We start from the raw sequence: 23629 nt of genomic DNA, 5'->3' as shown, positions 1-23629 counted from the left end.
TATATATATATATATATATATATATATATATATATATATATATATATATATATATATATATATATATATATATATATATATATATATATATATATATATATATATATATTCAAACGCAGTGCACATGTTGCACATGTGGACGCGACGCCTCTGATACAACTAGAAGGCCTCAACACATTTTAGAGTAAACAAAGGCGTCAAGTCACAGGCCTCATCAGCGTCGGCCGGCGTCTATGGGTACAAATGAAAAGGGCTGCACAGCTTTTGGTGAAATAAAAGCCTCATTTCCTTTGACTCGTTTTTTTAGCAGGATTTTTTGCTAAAATGATAGTAATGAATATTCATAGCTATAAATCAGTTTATCCATCGATTTTCTGGACGATAAAATAACATACAATGCTTAAATTCATAATTTAAATTTGATTTATTGTTTGACAAAACAAGATTGCATTTTTTATTCTTTTTAAAAAAATTGAAAATCTGCCTCAAAAAAATATAATTTTTTACGTAAATCGGTTAACAACAGAAAACGTAGTTTCAGAATGGTTGGGAATCACTAAGGTGAAGGTTTAGGTGTTCGGTACTGAGGGATGTCCCACGATAGCAAAACTAGCGCTGTAAGGAGCAATTAGACTACTTAAGGACATTTGAGTTTCTTCTTGATATCTCAATTCCAAATGCAAATAGAGCATATCTCAAACATGAATATTTAAAAAGAAATAGTAAACCTAAAGTTGTTCTTTTCTTATTTTAATTTTTCAGAATCTTTCCCAAACTTCTCCAACAAATCTAGTCCATGCATTAGTGCACCGAGTGTGACCTTTCACCCCTATACCTACTCAATTGGCTGCTCCCTCTTTACTGAACCTTAATCGCCCTGGACTGAAAGATGGTAACGACACCATACATCATCAATGAAATCTATGACATCATACAGAAGGTAATAAAAGCTTCAATGACCGTATCGAATTGTGCTTTGATTGATTCCAATCGTTTTTTTTTCAGTCGACGGCTCTCGAGCTAGCATTGGAGGCCTTGTTGGCACTTGGCGTCATATGGATAGTGCTTTACAAACGCAACGGTAAACGGGAGAGACGATCCGCGGAGCAGAAGAGCAGATTGATCGAGGAATGGACGCCGGAACCGTTGGTGGGCAGCGTTCCGGACAATCATCCGGCTCTGCATACGCACGTGGTTACCGGTAAGGTGGGAAAGGTGATCAACATCGACGGGAAGCAATGTCTGAACATGGCGTCGCACAACTACCTGGGTTTACTGGAGGACGAGAACATCCAACAGGCTGCGATCAAGAGTTTGCGAAAGTATGGCGTTGGGTCGTGTGGACCGCGTGGGTTCTACGGCACGTTGGATGTCCATCTGGACTTGGAGGAGCGGTTGGCCAAGTTTATGGAAGTTGAGGAAGCGGTTGTGTATTCGTATGCTTTTTCGACGATTGCTAGTGCAATTCCTGCGTACGCCAAGCGTGGGGACGTCATTTTTGTGTAAGTTTGAAGACAGTCGAGCTACACGCAGCAAAAAATAGCATCTACTGATTTACTACTATCTTCATCTTAAATAAGTAGAAGTCAATTTGAGGTTTGATTCGATCCATCTTTCTATTTATCATTATTATGTCCATTGTAAAATGATCGCACATGGATGTATCGTATTGGACAATACATTCGCAAATTTTTCGATTATTCGTGTAAAGTGGTTACCTTCAGAGGGTTCACCGACTTTTATTATATTTTCACAGTTTTTCAGACATAACTTGAATTTCACCAATTGATACATGCAAACCAATATCGCAGCAGTAAGAATCCTTAATTTTTGAATTCATATATATTTTTCTTATTCGTTCAGAACATGGTACTTGCACGGTATATGCGAAACTAATGTTTGTTCATTATACAGTGGGCATCAAAATGGTATACCGAATAGTTTTCGGTAGCAGTGAGAAACAGGATGATGCTGTGTTAATTTGAGTGTTTCTTTAGATATTTAAATTGACCGATTATCTATTTGCAGGGACGAGTTCGCAAACTTTGCCATCCAGAAAGGCTTGGACGCCTCTCGCAGTCGAATCGTGTTCTTCAAACACAACGATATGGACGATCTGGAACGGCTGTTGAAAGAGCAAGCCGTTGAGGACAAGCGGAATCCCAAGAAGGCGGCCCGAACGAGACGATTCCTGGTGGCGGAGGCCATCTATATGAACACCGGAGAAGTGTGTCCTCTGCCGCAGTTGGTCGAGCTGCGCAGGCGTTACAAATTGCGCATGTTCCTGGACGAGAGCATATCGTTCGGAGTGCTTGGACAGCATGGCCGAGGGTCCATCGAGCACTTCAATGTCGATGTGAGTATTAGTCCACGCATATCTGGAATCTCTACATTATCGAACTTTTCGAGCTGTTCAATGAATTTAGAAGCTGACGTAGACGTCGGCCCCGAAATTGTGAAATAGTAATCAATCTGTGTTTCATTTGCGTAGAAAATCGAAGTCGATCTTCGATCGGCTGGCATGGAGTGGGCTGCCGGCACCATTGGCGGCTTCTGCGCCGGATCGTCGTTCATCGTCGAGCATCAGCGCCTGTCCGGACTGGGCTATTGCTTCTCCGCTTCGCTTCCGCCCCTGTTGGCCCAAGCGGCCATCAGCGCTCTCGATCGATTTGAAAGTGAACCAAAGATATTTGCCGAGCTGAGGGCGTGCTGCCAGAAGGTGTCGCAGTATGTATTTCAATGAATTGTTTGGGAGTCGGATATTGAATGAACGTGTTTTTTTTTGCAGGAAATTACCATCCCTCACAGATTTTACTTTCCGAGGGGATCCACTATCACCAGTGAAACATCTGTACCTGAAAAATGAATTCGATCCGGTAACAGAGAAACAGATACTCGATAGGATATCTCAAGAGGTAAATGATGGAAATAAATACATATTGGTCCACAAAAACTTTATTGAATATTGACCTTAAGATCTACAAACGTAACCAGTGATCTAAAGATAGTTTTCAAACTTGGAAAAGATCTCTTATTATTAACCTTTTGGTCGTCGCGCGAATTTTTGTAACGCGAGTAGTCGCGCGTTGTATTTTGTACAACACCCTTGGTTGTTCGAATATCCCAGTAGTCTGACCACTTAGAAAGATGACGTCTTCAGCAAAAATTCTGTAACTCAAGGGCTGTTATTATTTTAGCCAATAAATTCGGAATTTTGCCACTAGTCGGCGCTAGTGAGCATGAAACTTTTGTTTCGCTGATCTCAGGATCCTGAAAGATGGCACCAGGGGGCACTAGTGCGCATAAAACATTTGTTTCGCAAAAATCTCAGGAGCCTGATCACTAAGAAAGATGGCGTCTTCGGTAGAGTTGTTCAGTAGCTCAAATTATTTCTTTGTGTAATCCTTAAAGTTCGAGATTTTGTAAAATAATGATAGTTCCTGAGCTTCTGAACAACTTTGCCGAAGGTGCCTGTCTAGAAAGTCAAGATCCTGCAATATCCGCAAAACAAAAATTTCGTGCTCGCTAGCGTCGCATGGTGGCAAAATATCCTATTTCTTGGCTCAAACAATGATAGCCCTTGAGCTACTGAATTACTTTGCCGAAGACACTAACTTTCTAAGTGATCAGGCTCTTGAGATATCTGCAAACAAAAGTTTCTTGCTCACTAGCGCGCCTAGTGGCAAAATTTTGAATCAACTAGCTCGAGCAATGGTAGTCCTTGACTTGCTAAACAACTTTGCCGAAGACGCCATCCTTCTAAATGGTCAGGATCCTGAAATATATGCAAAACAAAAGTAAAATTTCCATGCCCACTAGTGACACCTAGCGGTCAAATTTCGAATTAAATGAGGTACCATCCGATAGCGCTTCACCTCCAGAAGAACTTTACTAAAGACCAAAAGTTTCTATATTATCTGGATTTTGAGAAATACCGATTTCAAACTATGGTTTACTCGAACCGTATATAGTGCGTTCATTATTATGCGATTTCCATGTACATATGTTGATTTTACCGTATTATAAAGGGTCATACTGTAAATAAAAACTGTCGAGTATTGTTCTCAAGAAGATTCTTGAGGAATACATTTTGGTTTGGTGTCGATAGATATCTCTGTTGCAAAATGATAGCATATATACAGGTCCGTCACACTCGGGCTCAGATTGGGTACCACTTCTAGTACTGCATTTGGTCCCTCGGTAGTACAAAAGGTACCCAAGTTTGACAGATCGCAGTACACTTTTCACGGCATTCTAGATTACCTTATGAGCCATAAAATTTTGGGCAACTGCAAGGGACATGAAGGTCTTTAATTTGTCTTTGATATATACAGGGTGTTTGGTTCCATGTTTTTAATAATTTGAGGGTAGATAGGTCTCCATGAGATATGAAAAAGTGCCGATGGAACATAGGGTCGCAAATCACTGCTAAGTGAGTTATTCACGATTTTAAGATTTTCAACTTGTTCATCTTTGGAACCTCATATCTAATTAACTATGCGTCATACATTTAATCTCAGCGCATGAATCGAAAGCTTATGATCTAATCTATCTTAGTTTTTTGGACATGATTTTTGTAGAAAATGATTCAAAGGCTCGAATTACGAAAAGTTTGCAAAAAGTGACGGAAAAATCAGCATTTTTCGGCGTATTTTTATGAATTTTATTAAAATTATCGTAATTAATGTTAAAAAAAGTTCTTCTACAAAATATGCATTAACTTGTTAGCTACCAAAGTGTCTTTGAGAGCAAAAGTGTATCTCTTGTAGATTCGTCACAATATCATGTTGAAAGTTGTGCTTCAAAGAGCAAAAGAATCAAAAAAAATATCGGCTGATAACTCTATTCGTTCGTCCGTTCGTGTGTTGATGCCTCCGCGTGTGGATGAAGTGCTCGGAAACGACAGATGTCGGTCGTGCCGAAGCGAAGGGGAAATGAAATCGCTTCGCAACATGCGCCATTTTTTCTTCTCTTCGCGGCGTTTGGTTTGCAAACAGTCGCATAAATAGATTTAGTGCGGTCGCCGCACGACCACCGCAGTAGCGAAAGTGTGTTCATAAAGACTGATCCTTTTAAATTCTTCGCACTAGTAGCTGAGCTACGGTGCAGAGCAGATGGGGGGTGCGCTTGCGCGTGTAGCGAGGACTCAATTTATGCATTTCTCGCCTATGACGTGGAACTTTTGATGCATTTTGAAGGGTTTTAGGTCGTCTATTACTTACATAGAGGTGGACAAGGGAGAGTAGAATTTATTACGTGCCATTCACGCCGTTGTAAAAGTACAACACTACCAAGTAAACCTGGCCCGTGATACACAGCACGAGCGAGGTGAATTTTTAGGTTCAATAAAGTAATTTAGGTATCGCACTAATGCTCAGCGTGAACTGTTGGAGCAGCAGCATGAAATATCTCACAAAATTAGTGACCGTCTATCCTATTACAGCTTGGTTTTCTGTATAAGGTTGCTTACAAATTATGTTCAATAGATCAATAATCTCTCAGTTAACTATTTTTATAAAATCAAATAATAGACCTACATGTAATATTTCATATAATTTGCAGTGTCATATCCAGAAAATTGCTCAGGGGAGACGAACGACGCAAAAACGTGGATATTTTTACAAAAATTGGGATGGCTTAAGACGGTTCAACCGGGTTTGTTTTTCTTTTATCCAGCAAAATAATAGAAAAACTGCATAAAATTAAGAATTTCTTTTGAAATTGAGACCTTGGCAGTATAATAGGTTCTTTGTGCAGTCACAACAATTAAAAGTCACAATTTGTAAATCAGTACTTTTCTTAAAAAAAAAGCCTTAAGCCTTGCAATGTTTGTAATACGAAATCAAATATTTTGAAAAAAAAAATCAAATAATTCATCAAATTCCAACATTTTTACTTCATTATTGAAAAATTCATGATAGATTGAACGAAAACGACATAATTTCATCAAGCAGGTTGATGCGGTTCTTGTACAAGAATAATAAAATATGAATAAACCTTTTGTTATGCTCTAAATCAAATAGTAATAAGATCAGTATCCAAATATTTGTAGTTTAAAATTTCATTTATTTTTCTCTCTCTCTGTTCAGTTACTGAGTCTTATTTTTTAAATTTGAATTAAAAACCAAGAGAAGTGTTAATTTTGAACGATAACATTTGAAATATTTGCAGTTTGCTCTAACAGATGGAAAATTAGAAATCAAATTGAATATAATTTAACAATTAAATGTATTAAAATAAACCTAAAACAGTCTCAGTCACAATTAGAAATTGAAGCTCTTTCCAAACTTTAGTCAAGTTTTAATCATCAAGTTAACTGTAACTCTAGCGATGGCAAAATCATTTGAAATTTGACTCATGGAACATATTCAAGGCATAAATGTGTATGATTTTACACGAATTAAACTTAAAAAAATACCTGCTGGAAACCCACCAAAACCCGGAAATATGAGAATATGTCATTTTTCAAACAAAACTAGTTTCATGTTATTTAAAGCTCCCACAGCAATTTACGGATGCTAACGGTCGTCACTATGGCAAGCCTGTAAAATTTCTTGAAGAGAAATATCCTTCATCATTTTAGTAACAGAACCTCCGAATTGTCAACCCTCCAAGAGGGCGAAAATGTAAACAGGACACGTAGCAAAAATGTTTGGGATGAACAATATTTCATTAATAGTATGTCTCACTATCAAGAACTTTGGTGATCACTAAAGCCTCTCACTAATTTGAATTTCAAATCCAAATGTTTAATTTTAAAAATAAAATTCAATTCACATTTTCAAAACTGAATAAGCCAAACATGCTTTTAAGAGCGTTTTTCGTATTTCAAGTAGTTTCACACCAAAAACTTACTCCAAAATCCACTAAGGTGGAGAGGGAGGGAGGGTTGACCCTCAAACACACCCCCTCCCACTGATCACTTGTTTCTGTTTTGTAGACAATATGATCTTAATTTTCTTTCTGGTGTTATGTCCCAACTGAGACAGAGCCCTGGGCAAAGGCATATGCATTTTCAATGTTTTATATGGGACAAAGTCCACGAGACCCCTCCCAGCTCTGAAATTCTTTGGAAATGAGCATGTAGCTTAAGGACAGCCATAAAAGCACTGCAATATTAAATAAATGAAAAAAAAAAACTAGTGGAATTAAATGGTATAGTACTACATTCGAGTTTTCTTTTATTTATAGGTATTCCACTAAACAGCTCGAAGATTTATTACACAATATTCTTAATTTTTCTCATGATCTCAATTAAATGCTTTTCACACAAAACAAAAGCATGATTACTGCATCCAGATGAAAATATTAATTAAGAAAATTTTCAAGAATCTATCCTGCAATTTCCAAGTTGTTCTAAGAATTTCTCCACAAATTCCTTCAGGAATTCTTTCAGGTGGGGATTGCTCATCAAACCTTCCGGTCCGCCTCATAGTTACGTACTATTTGGTGCTGGGTGTAGTTCTTGTTTTTCCAGCTGTATTGAAAAGCATGAGCCATAGTCTTTGGCATACTATCGGATCTATCTTTAGCAGAAAAGAACCGAAATGTCTATCGACGACCGGTGAGTGCTAGCAGATATAGTGGAGAGCTTGTCTTGGAACGTTCATCGCTTCAAGCTAGTTGAAAAACTGAATACACTGATTGCCTGTCGATCAGAGCCGAACTAGGCATAGATCGTATACATACATCTGAATCTACATGTCTCCGATGTATTACATCGTTCCAGGTGGGAGTTATCTGATATGTGAATATGGTACCATAACAGAATTTTCCATCTGAACGAAGTGATAAATCATAATATTCCGCAAACTGTATCACACATCTACAGAATGTATTGCGTGAAGTTAAGACACAGCAGAGTATTGGGTACATAGGACCAAGTCCCTGCCGGGTGGCGCGAAACTGATGAGCGATAGACAATAGAATCAACAACACTGCCATAAGGGATAGTAAGCATGTGACTATTGTCGAAACTATGATTAGGAGGCAAATCAACATCCCAAGATCAAATTTTTGTTACAACCCAATGTAGGTATTATTAAATTAGGCTGTAGAAAATGATAAATATCTGATCACTTAGGAACCTTGCAACAGGTAATAAATGCTCGTAGTCTGTTTTCTTCGAATACACATGTATAAATTGTTAAAATTGCCGAATCATACACGGAATTTGTTAAACGGATCATGAAATTAGGACTGAAATCATAATGATGATAGATTATCAACTTTCCTTTCGTCTTGTTATTTGTTACCGTTAGAATCACCAAACTGATTGGTTTCCCACTACTTACACCAATACAACAGCACGAAAACTGAAGTATTATAATCGCGCGTTGGAACTTTCAATATCCATATATTACATCAATAGTGAATTCTTGTATGTAGTCAGTATAAATAACAGAATTATCAACTTCTTGAACATTCTTTAACTGAAAACAGGATGCTTGTTTTATCAAACATGCTCAATCTGCACCTAAAATCTCGGATCCAAATAGTTTTCTAAATAAAAATTGTGTCTAAATAAAACGTGTAGGCCAACAAAACATAATTGAGTAGGAGTTTACAAGTTACTTAGCACATGAAAAGCAGTTTAAATTAATCTATTACTAGATCAACACTAATGCTCACATTTTTATATTCTCATTTCATCATGGTCCTCATTGCTCGAGCGGAGACGAACACCCTGGAGATGGAAAAAATCGACAGCGCTACGATAAGGAAACGTAACAGATGAGAAACTATCGATACATTTATCAATTATAAAACCCCGTTTTAATGTTAACACTTTGTTTCTTTTTTTTCTGTTTTTTTCGTTTCAGCAATCAAATAACCTAACCAACTCTACTATCTTTTCATTTCTTCTTCGTTATACTTATAGTCCTTCTGGCACTGAACCGAGTGGTGCGCCTTCCGCTTTCTTACTGGTGCTATTTTTCCTGTACATTTGGCATAGTGTCGGAGGTGGTGTACTGTATTTGCTATACAACGCGCTACTTTCGATATTGTGCTTGGCGTGTGGGGAAGCAGTACTAGTGGTGAAGCGGAGGGCGCCATTCGGTTTAGTGCCAGAGGGACTATATCTATTTAATGTATCTGAAGCTTGTGGGACCGCTTTAATTCCGGCGCCTGCTTGTGGAAGATCCCGGTGTGCTAAACGGTATAGGACATGTTAACGGGGGAGGCTTGGTAGGTCCTCACCCAGCCCGTGTCTAGATGGGCGGATAATTGTCTGCCAGGGTGTGGATTGAGCAATTACAATTACAATTACAAATTCCTTCAGGAATTCTTTCAGTTAATGTTCTCAGGAATTTCCCAGGAATACCTTCAGACTGAGACCACTTGAGGAATACTTTGTCGGCCAATACCAGGCTGGTTTTTGGGTGGGCCGATCCGACAACGAATCAGATATTACCAGATACATCTTGCAAATGAACTTAGATAAATTCTTGGAGTATAACTAGCAGACTCACCATCTGTTTGGATTGGAGACGAGGTGTCAATGTCGTGTGTGAATTTAGATGGAAGCAAGGAGACGCACTTTGGAATTCACTGTTCAACATTGCACTCCAGGGTGATATTAGGAGATCAGGCGAGCAAAGAAATGACACTTTTTTTCAATTTTTTTTTTTCAGGGATTTCCTATGAGATACATCAAAGGATTCCTCTAGCAACTCCTCTAAAATTTCTTCGGGGATTTCGCGGATTACACCTAGCACTCCTTCTCTTAGGAATTCAACTAGGGATTTGTTCAGAATTTCCTCCAAAGATTTTAACAGGAATTCTTCCAAAGATTCTATCAGGAATACCTCTTTGAATGCCTCCAGAAATATTTACATTTTTTTTCTTTATTAACGTAAATTTTAACACATATGGCTAGTTCTTCACTCATACAGAAAAATATTTACAAGGATTTTTCGTAAAATACTTCCAGAGCTCCCTCCAGGAATTCCTTAAATTACATTCCTTCAGCATTTTCTCCAGAAATACCACCAAGAATACCTCCAAGAGTTTCTCTAAGGACTCCCTTAAAATACGTCCAAGGTTTCCTCCACGAACTACACAAGAAATAACTTTAAAATTCTACTAAGAATAGCTCCAAGGATTCTTTAGGATTAACTTCATGGTTTCTTACAGGAATACCTTCAGGTAGAGGAATATCTTTCAGGATTCGTCCATAAATTACTGCTAAGATTCCGCTAGCAATAGCTTCTTAGATTCCTCCTGAAATTTGACCATGGGTTCCTCCTGGATAAACTTCAGGATATTTTTATCAATTTCTCCGTGGATTTGTATAAGAGCTGTCTAGTAACCTCCTGTAACTCCTCCGGTGATTCTTTCGGAGATTCCTGTAGAAATTCCTTCAGAAATACTTTCATTTTTTCCTCCAGGAATATCTCCAATGAATTGTTAGGAAAACCATCAGGGTTTTCTCTAGCAATCAATAACATATCCATTGATTTTTTTCAAGAGTACCACTAGGGTTTTCTCTAGGAATACCTCCAAGGATTCCGTCAGTTATAAACCCATGAAATACTGGAAAACGTTCAAATATTTCTTCAGAAATATCCTACCTTTATGAATATCTCAAAAGATTGCTCCAAGTAAACTATGAAGATTTCCTTCAGGGAGTCTTTCTGGAATTCTGTTTAAACTTTTCTTCGGTGACTCCTGCAGGCATTCCTCTAAAGAGTTCCTCCAAGAATTCCTTTAGGGTTTCATCCAACGATTTCCTTAGGAATCTCTCCAAGGATTCCATCCGGAGCTTCTCCATTGGTTTCTTCAGGAATTCTTCCAGAGTTTCTCCCTTTTTGTAAGAATAACGATTTGGATTTTCTCTTGGAACTTCAAAGATGCCTTCAGGAGTCCTTCTTAGAATAATTTCAGGATATTTTTCATGATCTTTTCAAGAATTCTTATCGAGCTCCTGGAATAGTTCAACGAAAAACTGCTAGAGGAGTTTCCGGGTATAATTGAAGAAAACCTTAGAAATTCTATTGAAGGAATGATTGGAGGTATATTTGGAAGAACCTTTGAAAATATCCATGGAGACACTGCTGGAAGATTTTTTGGAATGATTCCTGAAGGGGTCACTTAAGAAATCTCCATTAGAATTCTTGAAAAGATCATGAAAAATATCCTCAAATTATTCTAAGAAGGACTCCTGAAGGCATCTTTGAAGTTCCAAGAGGAAATCCAAGAAATTATTCTTAAAAACAGGGAGAAACTCTGGAAGAATTCCTGGAGAAACCAATGAAGAAGCTCCGGAAGGAATCATCGGAGAGATTCCTAAGGAAATTGTTGGATGAAACCCTAAAGGAATTCTTAGAGGAACTTCTTAGAGCAGTGTTTCCCAAACTTTATTAACTTCCGCCCCCTTTAGGCTTATATTTTTTTGGAATCGACAATTTAATTTATGAAACACATATGTATGCCAAAAAATGTCTTCGATTTGCATATCCCTTAATATTGTCGGTTATCGGACAATGATTAAAAACGATTAACTGAACAGTATTTTATACAGTCGACTATCCACATCTCGATATCTCACCCTATGTCGATGAATTCTTCGGTCCTTTTATTCTGCATATAATTATCCTCTCCATGTGTCGATATCTTCTTCGATCGATGTACTGCCCATAGCTGCATATTTGTCACATTCGACATTTTTGAAAATTTCGAGTTTGTACCGGAGAGAGTTATCAAATGACAAATACTTTCGATCAACTTACCGAAATCTATGAGATTGTTCTAGAAAATTAGAAAAAAATGCATAGTTGTTTTGTCACATTGGCAATTGTAACCGCATAACAGTCACATTGAGATTATACATGAGCCTCATAATGTAGTAGCAACAAAATTTCTATCAGAATTATTTTTTGACTACTCTTCCTATATGCAACATGAGTTGTACAAAATTTCAGCCTCAAATAAGCACTTATGGATTCATAGTGATTTTTTGAAATTTTAGTTTCTTCCAATACTGCAATGAAATGCAAACTTGGTATATCATTTACTAAATGCCTACTTTTGTCGAATGTTACAAATATGCAGATATGGGTAGTTTAGTCTTGTAGTTTTTTCATTCCTGATTTTCTTTCCGTACGTCGCTATGCCCATTATCAAAGGATACTAGTTCAAATTTTCGTGATTCAAAATAATATAGGTGCATAAGATGACGTCTGCTTGTTTATTATTTTGCCTATTTTCCTTCGTATTTCAACGCAATCAACGCATGCTTCGTTAACTGTTTAAGGTTAACGTCAACGAATTAACGAAACGACGTTAATCGTTGATTAACGTTAACAACTCTGTTTTGTACGCATATCTATCGATCTACAGCAAATTTTTAACGATTTTCTTCGAATATTTCGATAAGTAATCTCAGAATAACATATTATGAAAACAATATGTGAACACTAGAATCCACTTCATTACAGCAGTGTTGCCAATTTTGATGATTGTCAATAAAGTACATTATAATAATAAAGAATGGTCTTCTAAGAATGAAGCAATTGTGTTTCTATTGTGCTTTAAATGTGACATTGGGACTTAATAAGTAACTCTGTGAAGGCGTAAGTTATTTTTCATATTAATACTATATTAGCACTTCCGTCAGGACGTAATTTAAACCAAAAAAATCTAATCATATCAGTTCCTTTCAAATTTAAAATATTTTTCTCTAAAATATATAGGGGAAAAATGATTTTATGATATCTGTAAAATTGTTGCTCCAAAAATAATTCGATTTTTACCATCAGGCTTCTGATTGATGATGTTTTCTAAGAACAAGCCTTTTATGAAAACAAAAAATATAAATTGTCGATTTTTTCAGCCAATTTTTAACAATCATTGGTTTTGATAACCTCCAAAAATCGACCGTTCTAATCGTTGTTTCATATTCGTGTGAAATTTAATTATTTTGGTGATTTTTTTATTATCACAACATTGTAAAATACTAGTCGAACGATGTACAGAAACGCGATTGAACATTAATAAATTAAAAAGTTACAGCATGCACAAAATGTCCATTTTATAAAATGAACAGTCCTTAATTTCAAAGTTCCATACAAAAAAGTTCCTGGTATTTAATATTGAACATTTGGAATAATTTCTTAAAATTCTCAGATAAATGTTTTGAACTTTCAAAACATGTTATCTGTGTTCTCAATGATATTAGTGATTTATCTTTTCGATTCAGAGAAAATCTCAAATACCGATCATTCACATGATATGGAAAAAATGAATGCATATTACAAACATTTTGTTTTTGACAATCATTCTGTATTTTCTATCAGTATAAGATAAAAGAAATCATGAAAATGGTTTAGTTTAGAATTGATTCTCCTTCAGATGCATTATGTTACGGTGGATAGCGCCGTGCCTTTGGATACCCCTCGGACGTAAGAGAACGCGTTGCGTCAAAGAGCGTCAGCTGTCATTGCCTCTATGTGGTCGATTCAATCCACTGTACCTAGATAGAGAGCAGAAAACGGATTGAAAAGGAGGACTTTCTAGTGGTTAACAACAGTTGTCGATACCATATTATTATTTAATAGATTATTCCGTGAACTAAATTTACCAGTAATTGTTATATCTCATTTGTGAGTATAATTTCTAAAATTTGCTTAATTGGAACTGAATTCGAAACAAATTATAGCTATCCAATACGCACTGAACCAGAAGAGGCTTCGCATGATTCAGCAGAGTTAGAGCAGGATATATACAGCGAGTTATTCAGGAATTGAAACAATGAATTAAGGATAACCCTAAATTGATGTTTTAGCTAAGTGGATCAAGGACACGAATTGCATAGGTTTCATTGTTGGCAAAAATTGGAGTGCGGAACAAAATTTGTAAGTTTCTTATAATTCAAATCAACAGAACGACAAATAATAAAATAAATACAGCTTTTAGCGCATTGAATCACCACAACCAACGGTGTTGCTGCTCAAAAGACTCCGGACATTCTTACGTCAACACATTAGTAATAGTTTCTTGTTGTATAGTTGTACTTGAGTGTGTTCTTCAAAGGTTATAAGTAATTATTTTCAACTGCTCCCATGTCAGCTTTTTCTAGATTTTCGCTCCCCAATTTCTGTTTTACAAATTTTCGCCCCCTTGGACCTGAAAATCGAATTCGCCCACTTTAGGAATCACTGCTTTAGAGGATTCATCGGGTTATAACTGACGGAATCCTAGAGAAAACCCTAGTGGTACTCTTGAAAAAAAAAACAATGGATATATTCTTGATTGATAGAGAAAACCCTGACGGTATTCCTAACAATTCATCGGAGATATTCCAGTGAGCAGTAATTTATGGACGAATCCTGAAAGATATTCCTCTACTGGAAGAAACCATGAAGTTAATCCTAAAGAATCCCTGGAGCTATTCTTAGTAGAATTTTAAAGTTATTTCTTGTGTAGATCGTGGAGGAAACCTTGGACGTATTTTTAGAGGAATCCTCAGAGAAACTCTTGGAGATATTCTTGGTAGTATTTCTGGAGAAAATGCTGAAGGAATGTAATTTAAGGAATTCCTGGAGGGAGCTCTGGAAGTATTTTACGAGAAATCCTTGTAAATATTTCTGGAGGCATTCAAAGAGGTCTTTAATGAATGTTCGAACCCTCTGAGCAGAATCTCAAATAGAGAAACTTAAAAGTAGATGGAGTACCGTGTACCTTTCAATTCCGCTCCCAAATGCTTATCTTTGACAGATACGCGTATTTCGACTACCACTTGCAGTCTTCTTCAGTGTCAGTTACTCGTATCCAGTGGATACTAGGGTAAGTGTTCCCTTAGTTGTGGGTGTTCCTATAGTTGCGGTAGTGCCGTTTTCACTGATTTTATTCCATTAGCCACAGAACCGACACTGCCAATCGACGTATTGGCTTGTTTATACACGAAATAGTTGAAAAGAGCGTCCAAATTGCTTGAAAACTGATGAAAAATCACTAAATTTGCTAAAACTGTTCTTGCTTGTACCAATAGTTGCGGTAAAGTGTTCCTATAGTGGAGGATCCCATAAGAAAACAACGGATACCACAACTATAGGAACACAAATTATAAAAATACCGCAACTAAAGGAACAGCGTACCAATAGTGGAGGTATTATTTTTCACTGACATGCCGTGGATTACTGCGATGAAATCATTTTTCTCATTAAGTCAATGGTCGTTACTTCCCGTTCCAACATCAACATGTGCATTAATTGCGCTTCTTGAATTAAGGTGGTTAAATGAAGTTCAATCGCGCTTAGTACCTCCACTATTGGTACATCTACCCTATACTATTTAATTCCGCTAGAGTTTTTTTCATTTATTTAATACTAGTGGTCCCGGCAAACTTCGTCTTGCCACCAAGTAGGCTGTTAAAAAATGGCATGCACTCTCCCATACAAAATAACAGATTATTTCTATCCCGTTTTTCCCTCTATTCTGGAGACTTTTCTAAACTTTTCCTTCACACGATCACGTCGGAGCCCCTGATGAATACGACAGTGAAAGAATTGTGCAAATCCGTTGACCCGTTCTCGAGCCATTTCGTGACATACAAACACCATTCCATTTTTATTTGTATAGAAGATAGATTGCAGTGCTTTTATGGCTGTCCTTAAGCTACATGCTCATTTCCACAGAATTTCAGAGCTGGGAGGGGTCTCGTGGACTTTGTCCCATATAAAATATTGAAAATGTATATGCCTTTGCTCAGGGCTCTGTCTCAGTTGGGACATAACACCAGAAAGAAAATTAAGATCATATTGTCTACAAAACAGAAACAAGTGATCAGTGGGAGGGGGTGTGTTTGAGGGTCAACCCTCCCTCCCTCTCCACCTTAGTGGATTTTGGAGTAAGTTTTTGGTGTGAAACTACTTGAAATACGAAAAACGCTCTTAAAAGCATGTTTGGCTTATTCAGTTTTGAAAATGTGAATTGAATTTTATTTTTAAAATTAAACATTTGGATTTGAAATTCAAATTAGTGAGAGGCTTTAGTGATCACCAAAGTTCTTGATAGTGAGACATACTATTAATGAAATATTGTTCATCCCAAACATTTTTTTGCTACGTGTCGTGTTAACATTTTCGCCCTCTTGGAGGGTTGACAATTCGGAGGTTCTGTTACTAAAATGATGAAGGATATTTCTCTTCAAGAAATTTTACAGGCTTGCCATAGTGACGACCATTAGCATCCGTAAATTGCTTTGGGAGCTTTAAATAACATGAAACTAGTTTTGTTTGAAAAATGACATATTCTCATATTTCCGGGTTTTGGTGGGTTTCCAGCAGGTATTTTTTTTATTTAATTCGTGTAAAATCATACACATTTATGCCTTGAATATGTTCCATGAGTCAAATTTCAAATGATTTTGCCATCGCTAGAGTTACAGTTAACTTGATGATTAAAACTTGACTAAAGTTTGGAAAGAGCTTCAATTTCTAATTGTGACTGAGACTGTTTTAGGTTTATTTTAATACATTTAATTGTTAAATTATATTCAATTTGATTCCTAATTTTCCATCTGTTAGAGCAAACTGCAAATATTTCAAATGTTATCGTTCAAAATTAACACTTCTCTTGGTTTTTAATTCAAATTTAAAAAATAAGACTCAGTAACTGAACAGAGAGAGAGAGAGAAAAAAAAAATGAAATTTTAAACTACAAATATTTGGATACTGATCTTATTACTATTTGATTCAGAGCATAACAAAAGGTTTATTCATATTTTATTATTCTTGTACAAGAACCGCATCAACCTGCTTGATGAAATTGTGTCGTTTTCGTTCAATCTATCATGAATTGTTTCAATATTGAAGTAAAAATGTTGGAATTTGATGAATTATTTGATTTTTTTTTTTCAAAATATTTGATTTCGTATTACAAACATTGCAAGGCTTAAGGCTTTTTTTTTAAGAAAAAGTACTGATTTACAAATTGTGACTTTTAATTGTTGTGACTGCACAAAGAACCTATTAAACTGCCAAAGTCTCAATTTCAAAAGAAATTCTTAATTTTATGCAGTTTTTCTATTATTTTGCTGGATAAAAGAAAAACAAACCCGGTTGAACCGTCTTAAGCCATCCCAATTTTTGTAAAAATATCCACGTTTTTGCGTCGTTCGTCTCCCCTGAGCAATTTTCTGGATACGACACTGCAAATTATATGAAATATTACATGTAGGTCTATTATTTGATTTTATAAAAATAGTTAACTGAGAGATTATTGATCTATTGAACATAATTTGTAAGCAACCTTATACAGAAAACCAAGCTGTAATAGGATAGACGGTCACTAATTTTGTGAGATATTTCATGCTGCTGCTCCAACAGTTCACGCTGAGCATTAGTGCGATACCTAAATTACTTTATTGAACCTAAAAATTCACCTCGCTCGTGCTGTGTATCACGGGCCAGGTTTACTTGGTAGTGTTGTACTTTTACAACGGCGTGAATGGCACGTAATAAATTCTACTCTCCCTTGTCCACCTCTATGTAAGTAATAGACGACCTAAAACCCTTCAAAATGCATCAAAAGTTCCACGTCATAGGCGAGAAATGCATAAATTGAGTCCTCGCTACACGCGCAAGCGCACCCCCCATCTGCTCTGCACCGTAGCTCAGCTACTAGTGCGAAGAATTTAAAAGGATCAGTCTTTATGAACACACTTTCGCTACTGCGGTGGTCGTGCGGCGACCGCACTAAATCTATTTATGCGACTGTTTGCAAACCAAACGCCGCGAAGAGAAGAAAAAATGGCGCATGTTGCGAAGCGATTTCATTTCCCCTTCGCTTCGGCACGACCGACATCTGTCGTTTCCGAGCACTTCATCCACACGCGGAGGCATCAACACACGAACGGACGAACGAATAGAGTTATCAGCCGATATTTTTTTTGATTCTTTTGCTCTTTGAAGCACAACTTTCAACATGATATTGTGACGAATCTACAAGAGATACACTTTTGCTCTCAAAGACACTTTGGTAGCTAACAAGTTAATGCATATTTTGTAGAAGAACTTTTTTAACATTTATTATGATAATTTTAATAAAATTCATAAAAATACGCCGAAAAATGCTGATTTTTCCGTCACTTTTTGCAAACTTTTCGTAATTCGAGCCTTTGAATCATTTTCTACAAAAATCACGTCCAAGAAACTAAGATAGATTAGATCATAAGCTTTCGATTCATGCGCTGAGATTAAATGTATGACGCATAGTTAATTGGATATGAGGTTCCAAAGATGAACAAGTTGAAAATCTTAAAATCGTGAATAACTCACTTAGCAGTGATTTGCGACCCTATGTTCCATCGGCACTTTTTCATATCTCATGGAGACCTATCTACCCTCAAATTATTAAAAACATGGAACCAAACACCCTGTATATATATATATATATATATATATATATATATATATATATATATATATATATATATATATATATATATATATATATATATATATATATATATATATATATATATATATATATATATATATATATATATATATATATATATATATATATATATATATATATATATATATATATATATATATATATATATATATATATATATATATATATATATATATATATATATATATATATATATCACCACTGTTGTACAAAGTACAACAGCGCGACAGCCCGAAGGTTAATATAAGAAAAACAGGAAATTAAATTGAGTTATACCGATGTTGTTAATTCTCCATGAACTCCATAGAGTATAGGGCTTATAATCGACAAGTGTCAGCAGTCACCATCGCAAAATTTTGAACACTCAAGTAATCAAAGGAGAATGATTTATGTAAAATTGCTTATTGGTCGTTTTGCCGGATCCTGTTGTACGTGTTCTATTGGATGGGATCGACATTTTCAAACAACGTTTCCAGGGCTGGTAGCAAGTCACTTTTTATTGACTTGGTCACTTTTTTCGACCTGGTCACTAAAAAGTCACTATTTTCAACAAAAAGTCACTAAAGTCACTTTTTTCCGAAAATTGGTCACTAAAGTCACTTTTTTCGTGATCTAACGGTATTGAAATTTAAGGCTGGGTTATCTTTTCAAACACAAACAGCAAGAAATAGATATAGAATTCAGCCCAATTTTTTTGCCAGCATATTCTCCAAAACCCTTCTCAGATTTTTATTTATATTTTCTGTTGCAAATGTCTACGAAATATTCAGGAATCCATACCTCTTTTGACTCTTAAATTTCAAAATCACACTTGTTTGTTTTTATACCTAATAATAAATAAAAACAAAAAAGTGTGATTTTGAAATTTAAGAATCAAAAGAGGTATGGATTCTTGAATATTTCGTAGACATTTGCAACAGAAAATATAAGTAAAAATCTGGGAAAGGTTTTGGAGAATATGCTGGCAAAAAAATTGGGCTGAATTTGGTAGTCGTAATATTTTAATAAATATTGGCGAATACCAGGGCCAATATCTGACGGATCTGCTGAATAAATTACTAAGTACTTTCTGCAGTAATATGTGACTATAGAAGGAATCTTTAACCCTCATCAAAATTCCTCCCGGAGATAAGCTAGAGACATAACAAAAAACCAAAGAGTTTGTTTGAAATTCGTCCAGGATTTCAAAATCGAGCACTAATATTGATAGGAATCATTTGATCATAGGTCAACTATTTCTATACAAAACGGGTCGTAAAACAGATAAAACGTGAGATTACGAGTCGTCACTGAGTGATACGATTGTTTTCAATAATTCTAGGGTGAGCGCTGGACCGGGGAAAAAGAAAGAAAAATCAGAAATTTGAGATGGTCACCGGGAAAATAATTTTGACCGAACATTTCCAAGCACTAAACCTACAAACCACCAAAATAAGTTGTAGAAAGTAGTTATGGTTGATCATATTGCAATTTACGAAAACATGAGCTAAATGAATATTTGACAAATTTCTTGGGAGATCCACTGAAATCTTGGACAGATTAATTCAGAAGTACAATTGGCGGATTTTTGAGATGATACTGATTTTTGATGAACCCTTGTCTGGATTACCTATTAGTTATTCATTGATCTACGAAAAAGTTCTTATGAGGCCCCTGACGAGATTTTGTATAGATTTCTGCAGATTTACAGTGTGTTTTTCCAATCATTCCCAACAAATTTCATGTAAAATTGTTCATGTATTCATGGAAAAATCTTTTAAAGCAAATAAAAAGCGAGGTCTTTTAGGTAATCTTAGTCAGATTTTTGTTAAGTCTTTGACGCAATTCTTAGCCAAATTTTTGATTGATTGCTTGTAAGAAGCAATTTTAGATTTATGTCAAAAATTTAGCCAGCTTCAAAGGAGAAAATAACATGTTTTCGAAGATACCGTTTCTGTTAAAAAGATCCAACATAAGTTTCACCAGATCAAGAATTTGTCCAGTAATCAGTCATGGTCTATGGCTAACGCATAATTTCGAAGGCAGTCTTAGAAGGTTTATTATTGAAGTTTGCAGTTTTTGGGAAAATCAGTATAAATTACACACAGCAAAAATTTGTTCATATAATTAAAAAAGCTCTCTGAAATTCCAATGACTTCACCCCGTCCATTCTGCGCTTTGAGATATTTCAACAAATAAGTTCATAGAATTTTGTCCAAAACTCTTTTGAAATTCAAATCATATTCAGCTCACAGTGTTAATCAAAAATAATTTAATTTATAATCTCAAGTCTTCCGATTTTGACTACTCTATATAAAAAAAAACTATAATTTAGAGATTTTTTTTTTAAATCGGGCAACTGGGAATTGGAAAACTGATTTTGAATGGACACCCTAACTACTGCATTGCCCATATTCGCATGGTATTTTATGCAACCAAACAGTAAGTTTCAATCATGATCATAGCAGAATAGTTTATACGCTGAACTATCTGAACAAACACTAGACAAACCGTGTGAACGTTCGCATAAGGTGGTGTTTGTCCTAACAAGCAAGTGCTGTTCGCATGTCCAACGAGTGTGTTATTAGGCAAAAAATGCATAGCAACGAAAATATGAATTTTGATCATATTGGCGCTTATGTCGACTATGCGAACATGGACAGTGCAGTTCTCTACACTCTAAATTCTTCCAAAATGTAGATTGGTTAATATCCTCATAGAACGTATTTTCATATATAGTCATTTTCATGACTATTACATGTAGTTTTGAAGTCACTTTTAGGTCACTATTTGGTCACTATTTTTATCATTTTGGTCACTAAAGTCACTATTATTTTACTGTCTGACTGCTACCAGCCCTGCGTTTCATTCCATGCCCCTTATTATATTCACAGTGCATCAAAACCGGATTGGCCGTCATAGCAGCCGAATATCTGGAACACATGGAGAAACGCTGCCCTCGACCGAGTATTCGGCTAACCGTGAACCGTCTGCTGACCGATTCGGACATAGAAGACGCATTCCGGATCCTACAGAAGGCCGCCCAAAAAGTACTTTCCGAAACGTAAAGCTTCCAGCTGAAAGAGAGCTGAGATAGACACGGAAGGGCATTTCAACCACAAAACTTTAAACAAAAACCAATGATAACCATCGTAAGCCTCATGCACTGCACACATTTCAATACTTAAGTCACAGACACACAAATACTTTTCGAAGTAAAGCGCTTGATTGTACAGCCATCGGGTTTTAAAATGGTATATGTATATTAGCTACCATAAAGTTCTGAACTTCTCACTTTCCAGACTAATCTAAACTTACTTTTAAATTGCACTGATATTTGATTTCGTCAGTTGAGTGTAGCAAAATCAATATTCTTGATTTCAGAAGAAAAACCTAATTTGGTATCTTATTTCGATTGTATTAATTAAAATTAAAAGAAAAAAAATCCTCCATTAGACGTGTACACATATTTTAAACCATAAGCCGCATTTTAAACTTTAAATCAGCAAACACCTAGTAAAACATGTGTTCAATCTATTAATATTGTTGGGGCACAAGACATACATAAATCCTTCAACACCCATTCGCTACTCTGTTTGATATCACATGGACTTGGTCATCCATGCACTCACTTTTACGCAGAAACTACAGCATAAATGCTGTCACGAGAATTACTATCCGTAATTCGTTCCTTTTTGGATAGAATTAAAAAAAAAACTAGGTCTTAAGATAATTTACTACACGTTGACAGATAAGTGCACAGAAATTCCTCATAGTCAGACAGCATAAAATATATAGTAATAAATAATTGAAACTGATGCTTTAATACTGATGCTTTAATGAAATCCGTATTGAAAGAAAACGCCATGTTCTGTTAGAAGGTACACGCAGAGAAATAAATTGTAATTGTAATCGAATACTGCATGGATTCAACGGGTGTCCTACGTTAGGCAGAAACACGATAGGCTGAAACACAAAAGGCGGAATTTCGAAAGGCAGAACTAACAAAAGGCAACTATGCCCAGAAGGTAGAATCACAAAAGGCAGAAATACCAAAAGCGGAATCTCGAAAGGCAGAACCACGAAAGGCGGAATCATATAAGGCTATTTTTTATTGGGCGAACCAGTGAATCAATTGTCACCCAACACGCAGCAACAAAGACATTGTCATCTCCTAATCTTGTTGAAACAATTTCGTTCCGCAACATCAGCTTATCATCACTTGAACAGAATATGACAATGATCGAACATCACGTGCATAGCGATTTTCTGGGCTTCGAATTGCAATTTTCGAAAACTTTCTCCGTGTTCGTAAACATTGACACATTATCGAACAGCATCCATAAAACAAATTTGGTTTTGTGTTCAAAATAACTCATAAATCGCGAGTTGAAAAGGTTGCAACAATGTTGCGCTCTGTGATTGTCATGACAATTTTGCTTTTGATTGTATCCTTATCCGCAACAGTTGGGACAAACGGTTGTGAGCGAGCTTGCTTTGTTGTTTGTTTTTCGTTTGTTTTGATGACAATTTGATTCACTGGGGCGAACTTTTTGAACCTGGCCGGCCGTTTGCTCTGATGGTTCAAAAAGTCCGCCTAAGGTACCGTGGGGCAAGTGGGTAATGGATTTCGCATAGTTGGGATTCCTCAAATTATAGAGACCTTAAATTAAAACTAAAGGGGTCGTGTATATTTTTAGCTTGACTCCCACCAAATATAAGCAGTATACTGAAATCGATTTTGAAGAAAAAAGCACAGAAGAAAAAAACCCAAACTTTTGCACGATGACTTGACTGACTGTTTTATTGATTTTGAATGCTTTTCAGATTTTTTCGCCAAAATTTCGTGAGTGCTCTTCAAAGAATATAAGATTACGATTCTAATGACACCGTGTTTTAAAATTTTGGTCGATCCAATGCTGAGGAAATAGGCTTTGCTTTTTCAGTGTGTTTTTTGAAAAATGTAACAACTTTAAGTAAAAATTTAGTATACAAAGTTCAAAGAATGTTTTTGGAAAAATACATACAAAGTAAGAGTAACTCTTTGCCTTTCAAATGCGGCTTAAAGAGTTTCAATTGGACGTGTAATCACAGAGATATGGACTGAACACTTTTGCCTGTTTTTTAGGGGGTGAACCCAAACTTATGCACGGGAGTGTATACCCCATTTTTTATGTTTTGAACTTGCTTTACATAGACATTCCACAAGATTTCCGTGCGTACTCTT

General features: G+C 36.0%; 1 protein-coding gene across 1 annotated transcript in view; it reads left to right on the top strand.

Annotated features, from left to right (window-relative positions):
- LOC5573625 (serine palmitoyltransferase 1) overlaps nt 1-22228 on the top strand; it is a 34373-nt gene extending 12145 nt beyond the window's left edge. The window contains exons 2-7 of the mRNA XM_001660893.2: nt 763-940; nt 1006-1502; nt 2029-2356; nt 2492-2727; nt 2789-2915; nt 21297-22228. Coding sequence (XP_001660943.1) covers nt 890-940; nt 1006-1502; nt 2029-2356; nt 2492-2727; nt 2789-2915; nt 21297-21470 — 1413 coding nt within the window. The 5' untranslated portion in view covers nt 763-889 and the 3' untranslated portion in view covers nt 21471-22228. The remainder of the gene's footprint in view (nt 1-762; nt 941-1005; nt 1503-2028; nt 2357-2491; nt 2728-2788; nt 2916-21296) is intronic.
- Nucleotides 22229-23629: the final 1401 nt, after the last annotated feature.

Source organism: Aedes aegypti, chromosome 3 (assembly GCF_002204515.2).
Source record: "Aedes aegypti strain LVP_AGWG chromosome 3, AaegL5.0 Primary Assembly, whole genome shotgun sequence".
Taxonomy (NCBI): Eukaryota; Metazoa; Arthropoda; class Insecta; order Diptera; family Culicidae; genus Aedes; species Aedes aegypti.
The sequence above is the reverse complement of the archived record's forward strand: the minus strand, read 5'-3'. Positions and strand labels throughout refer to the sequence as shown.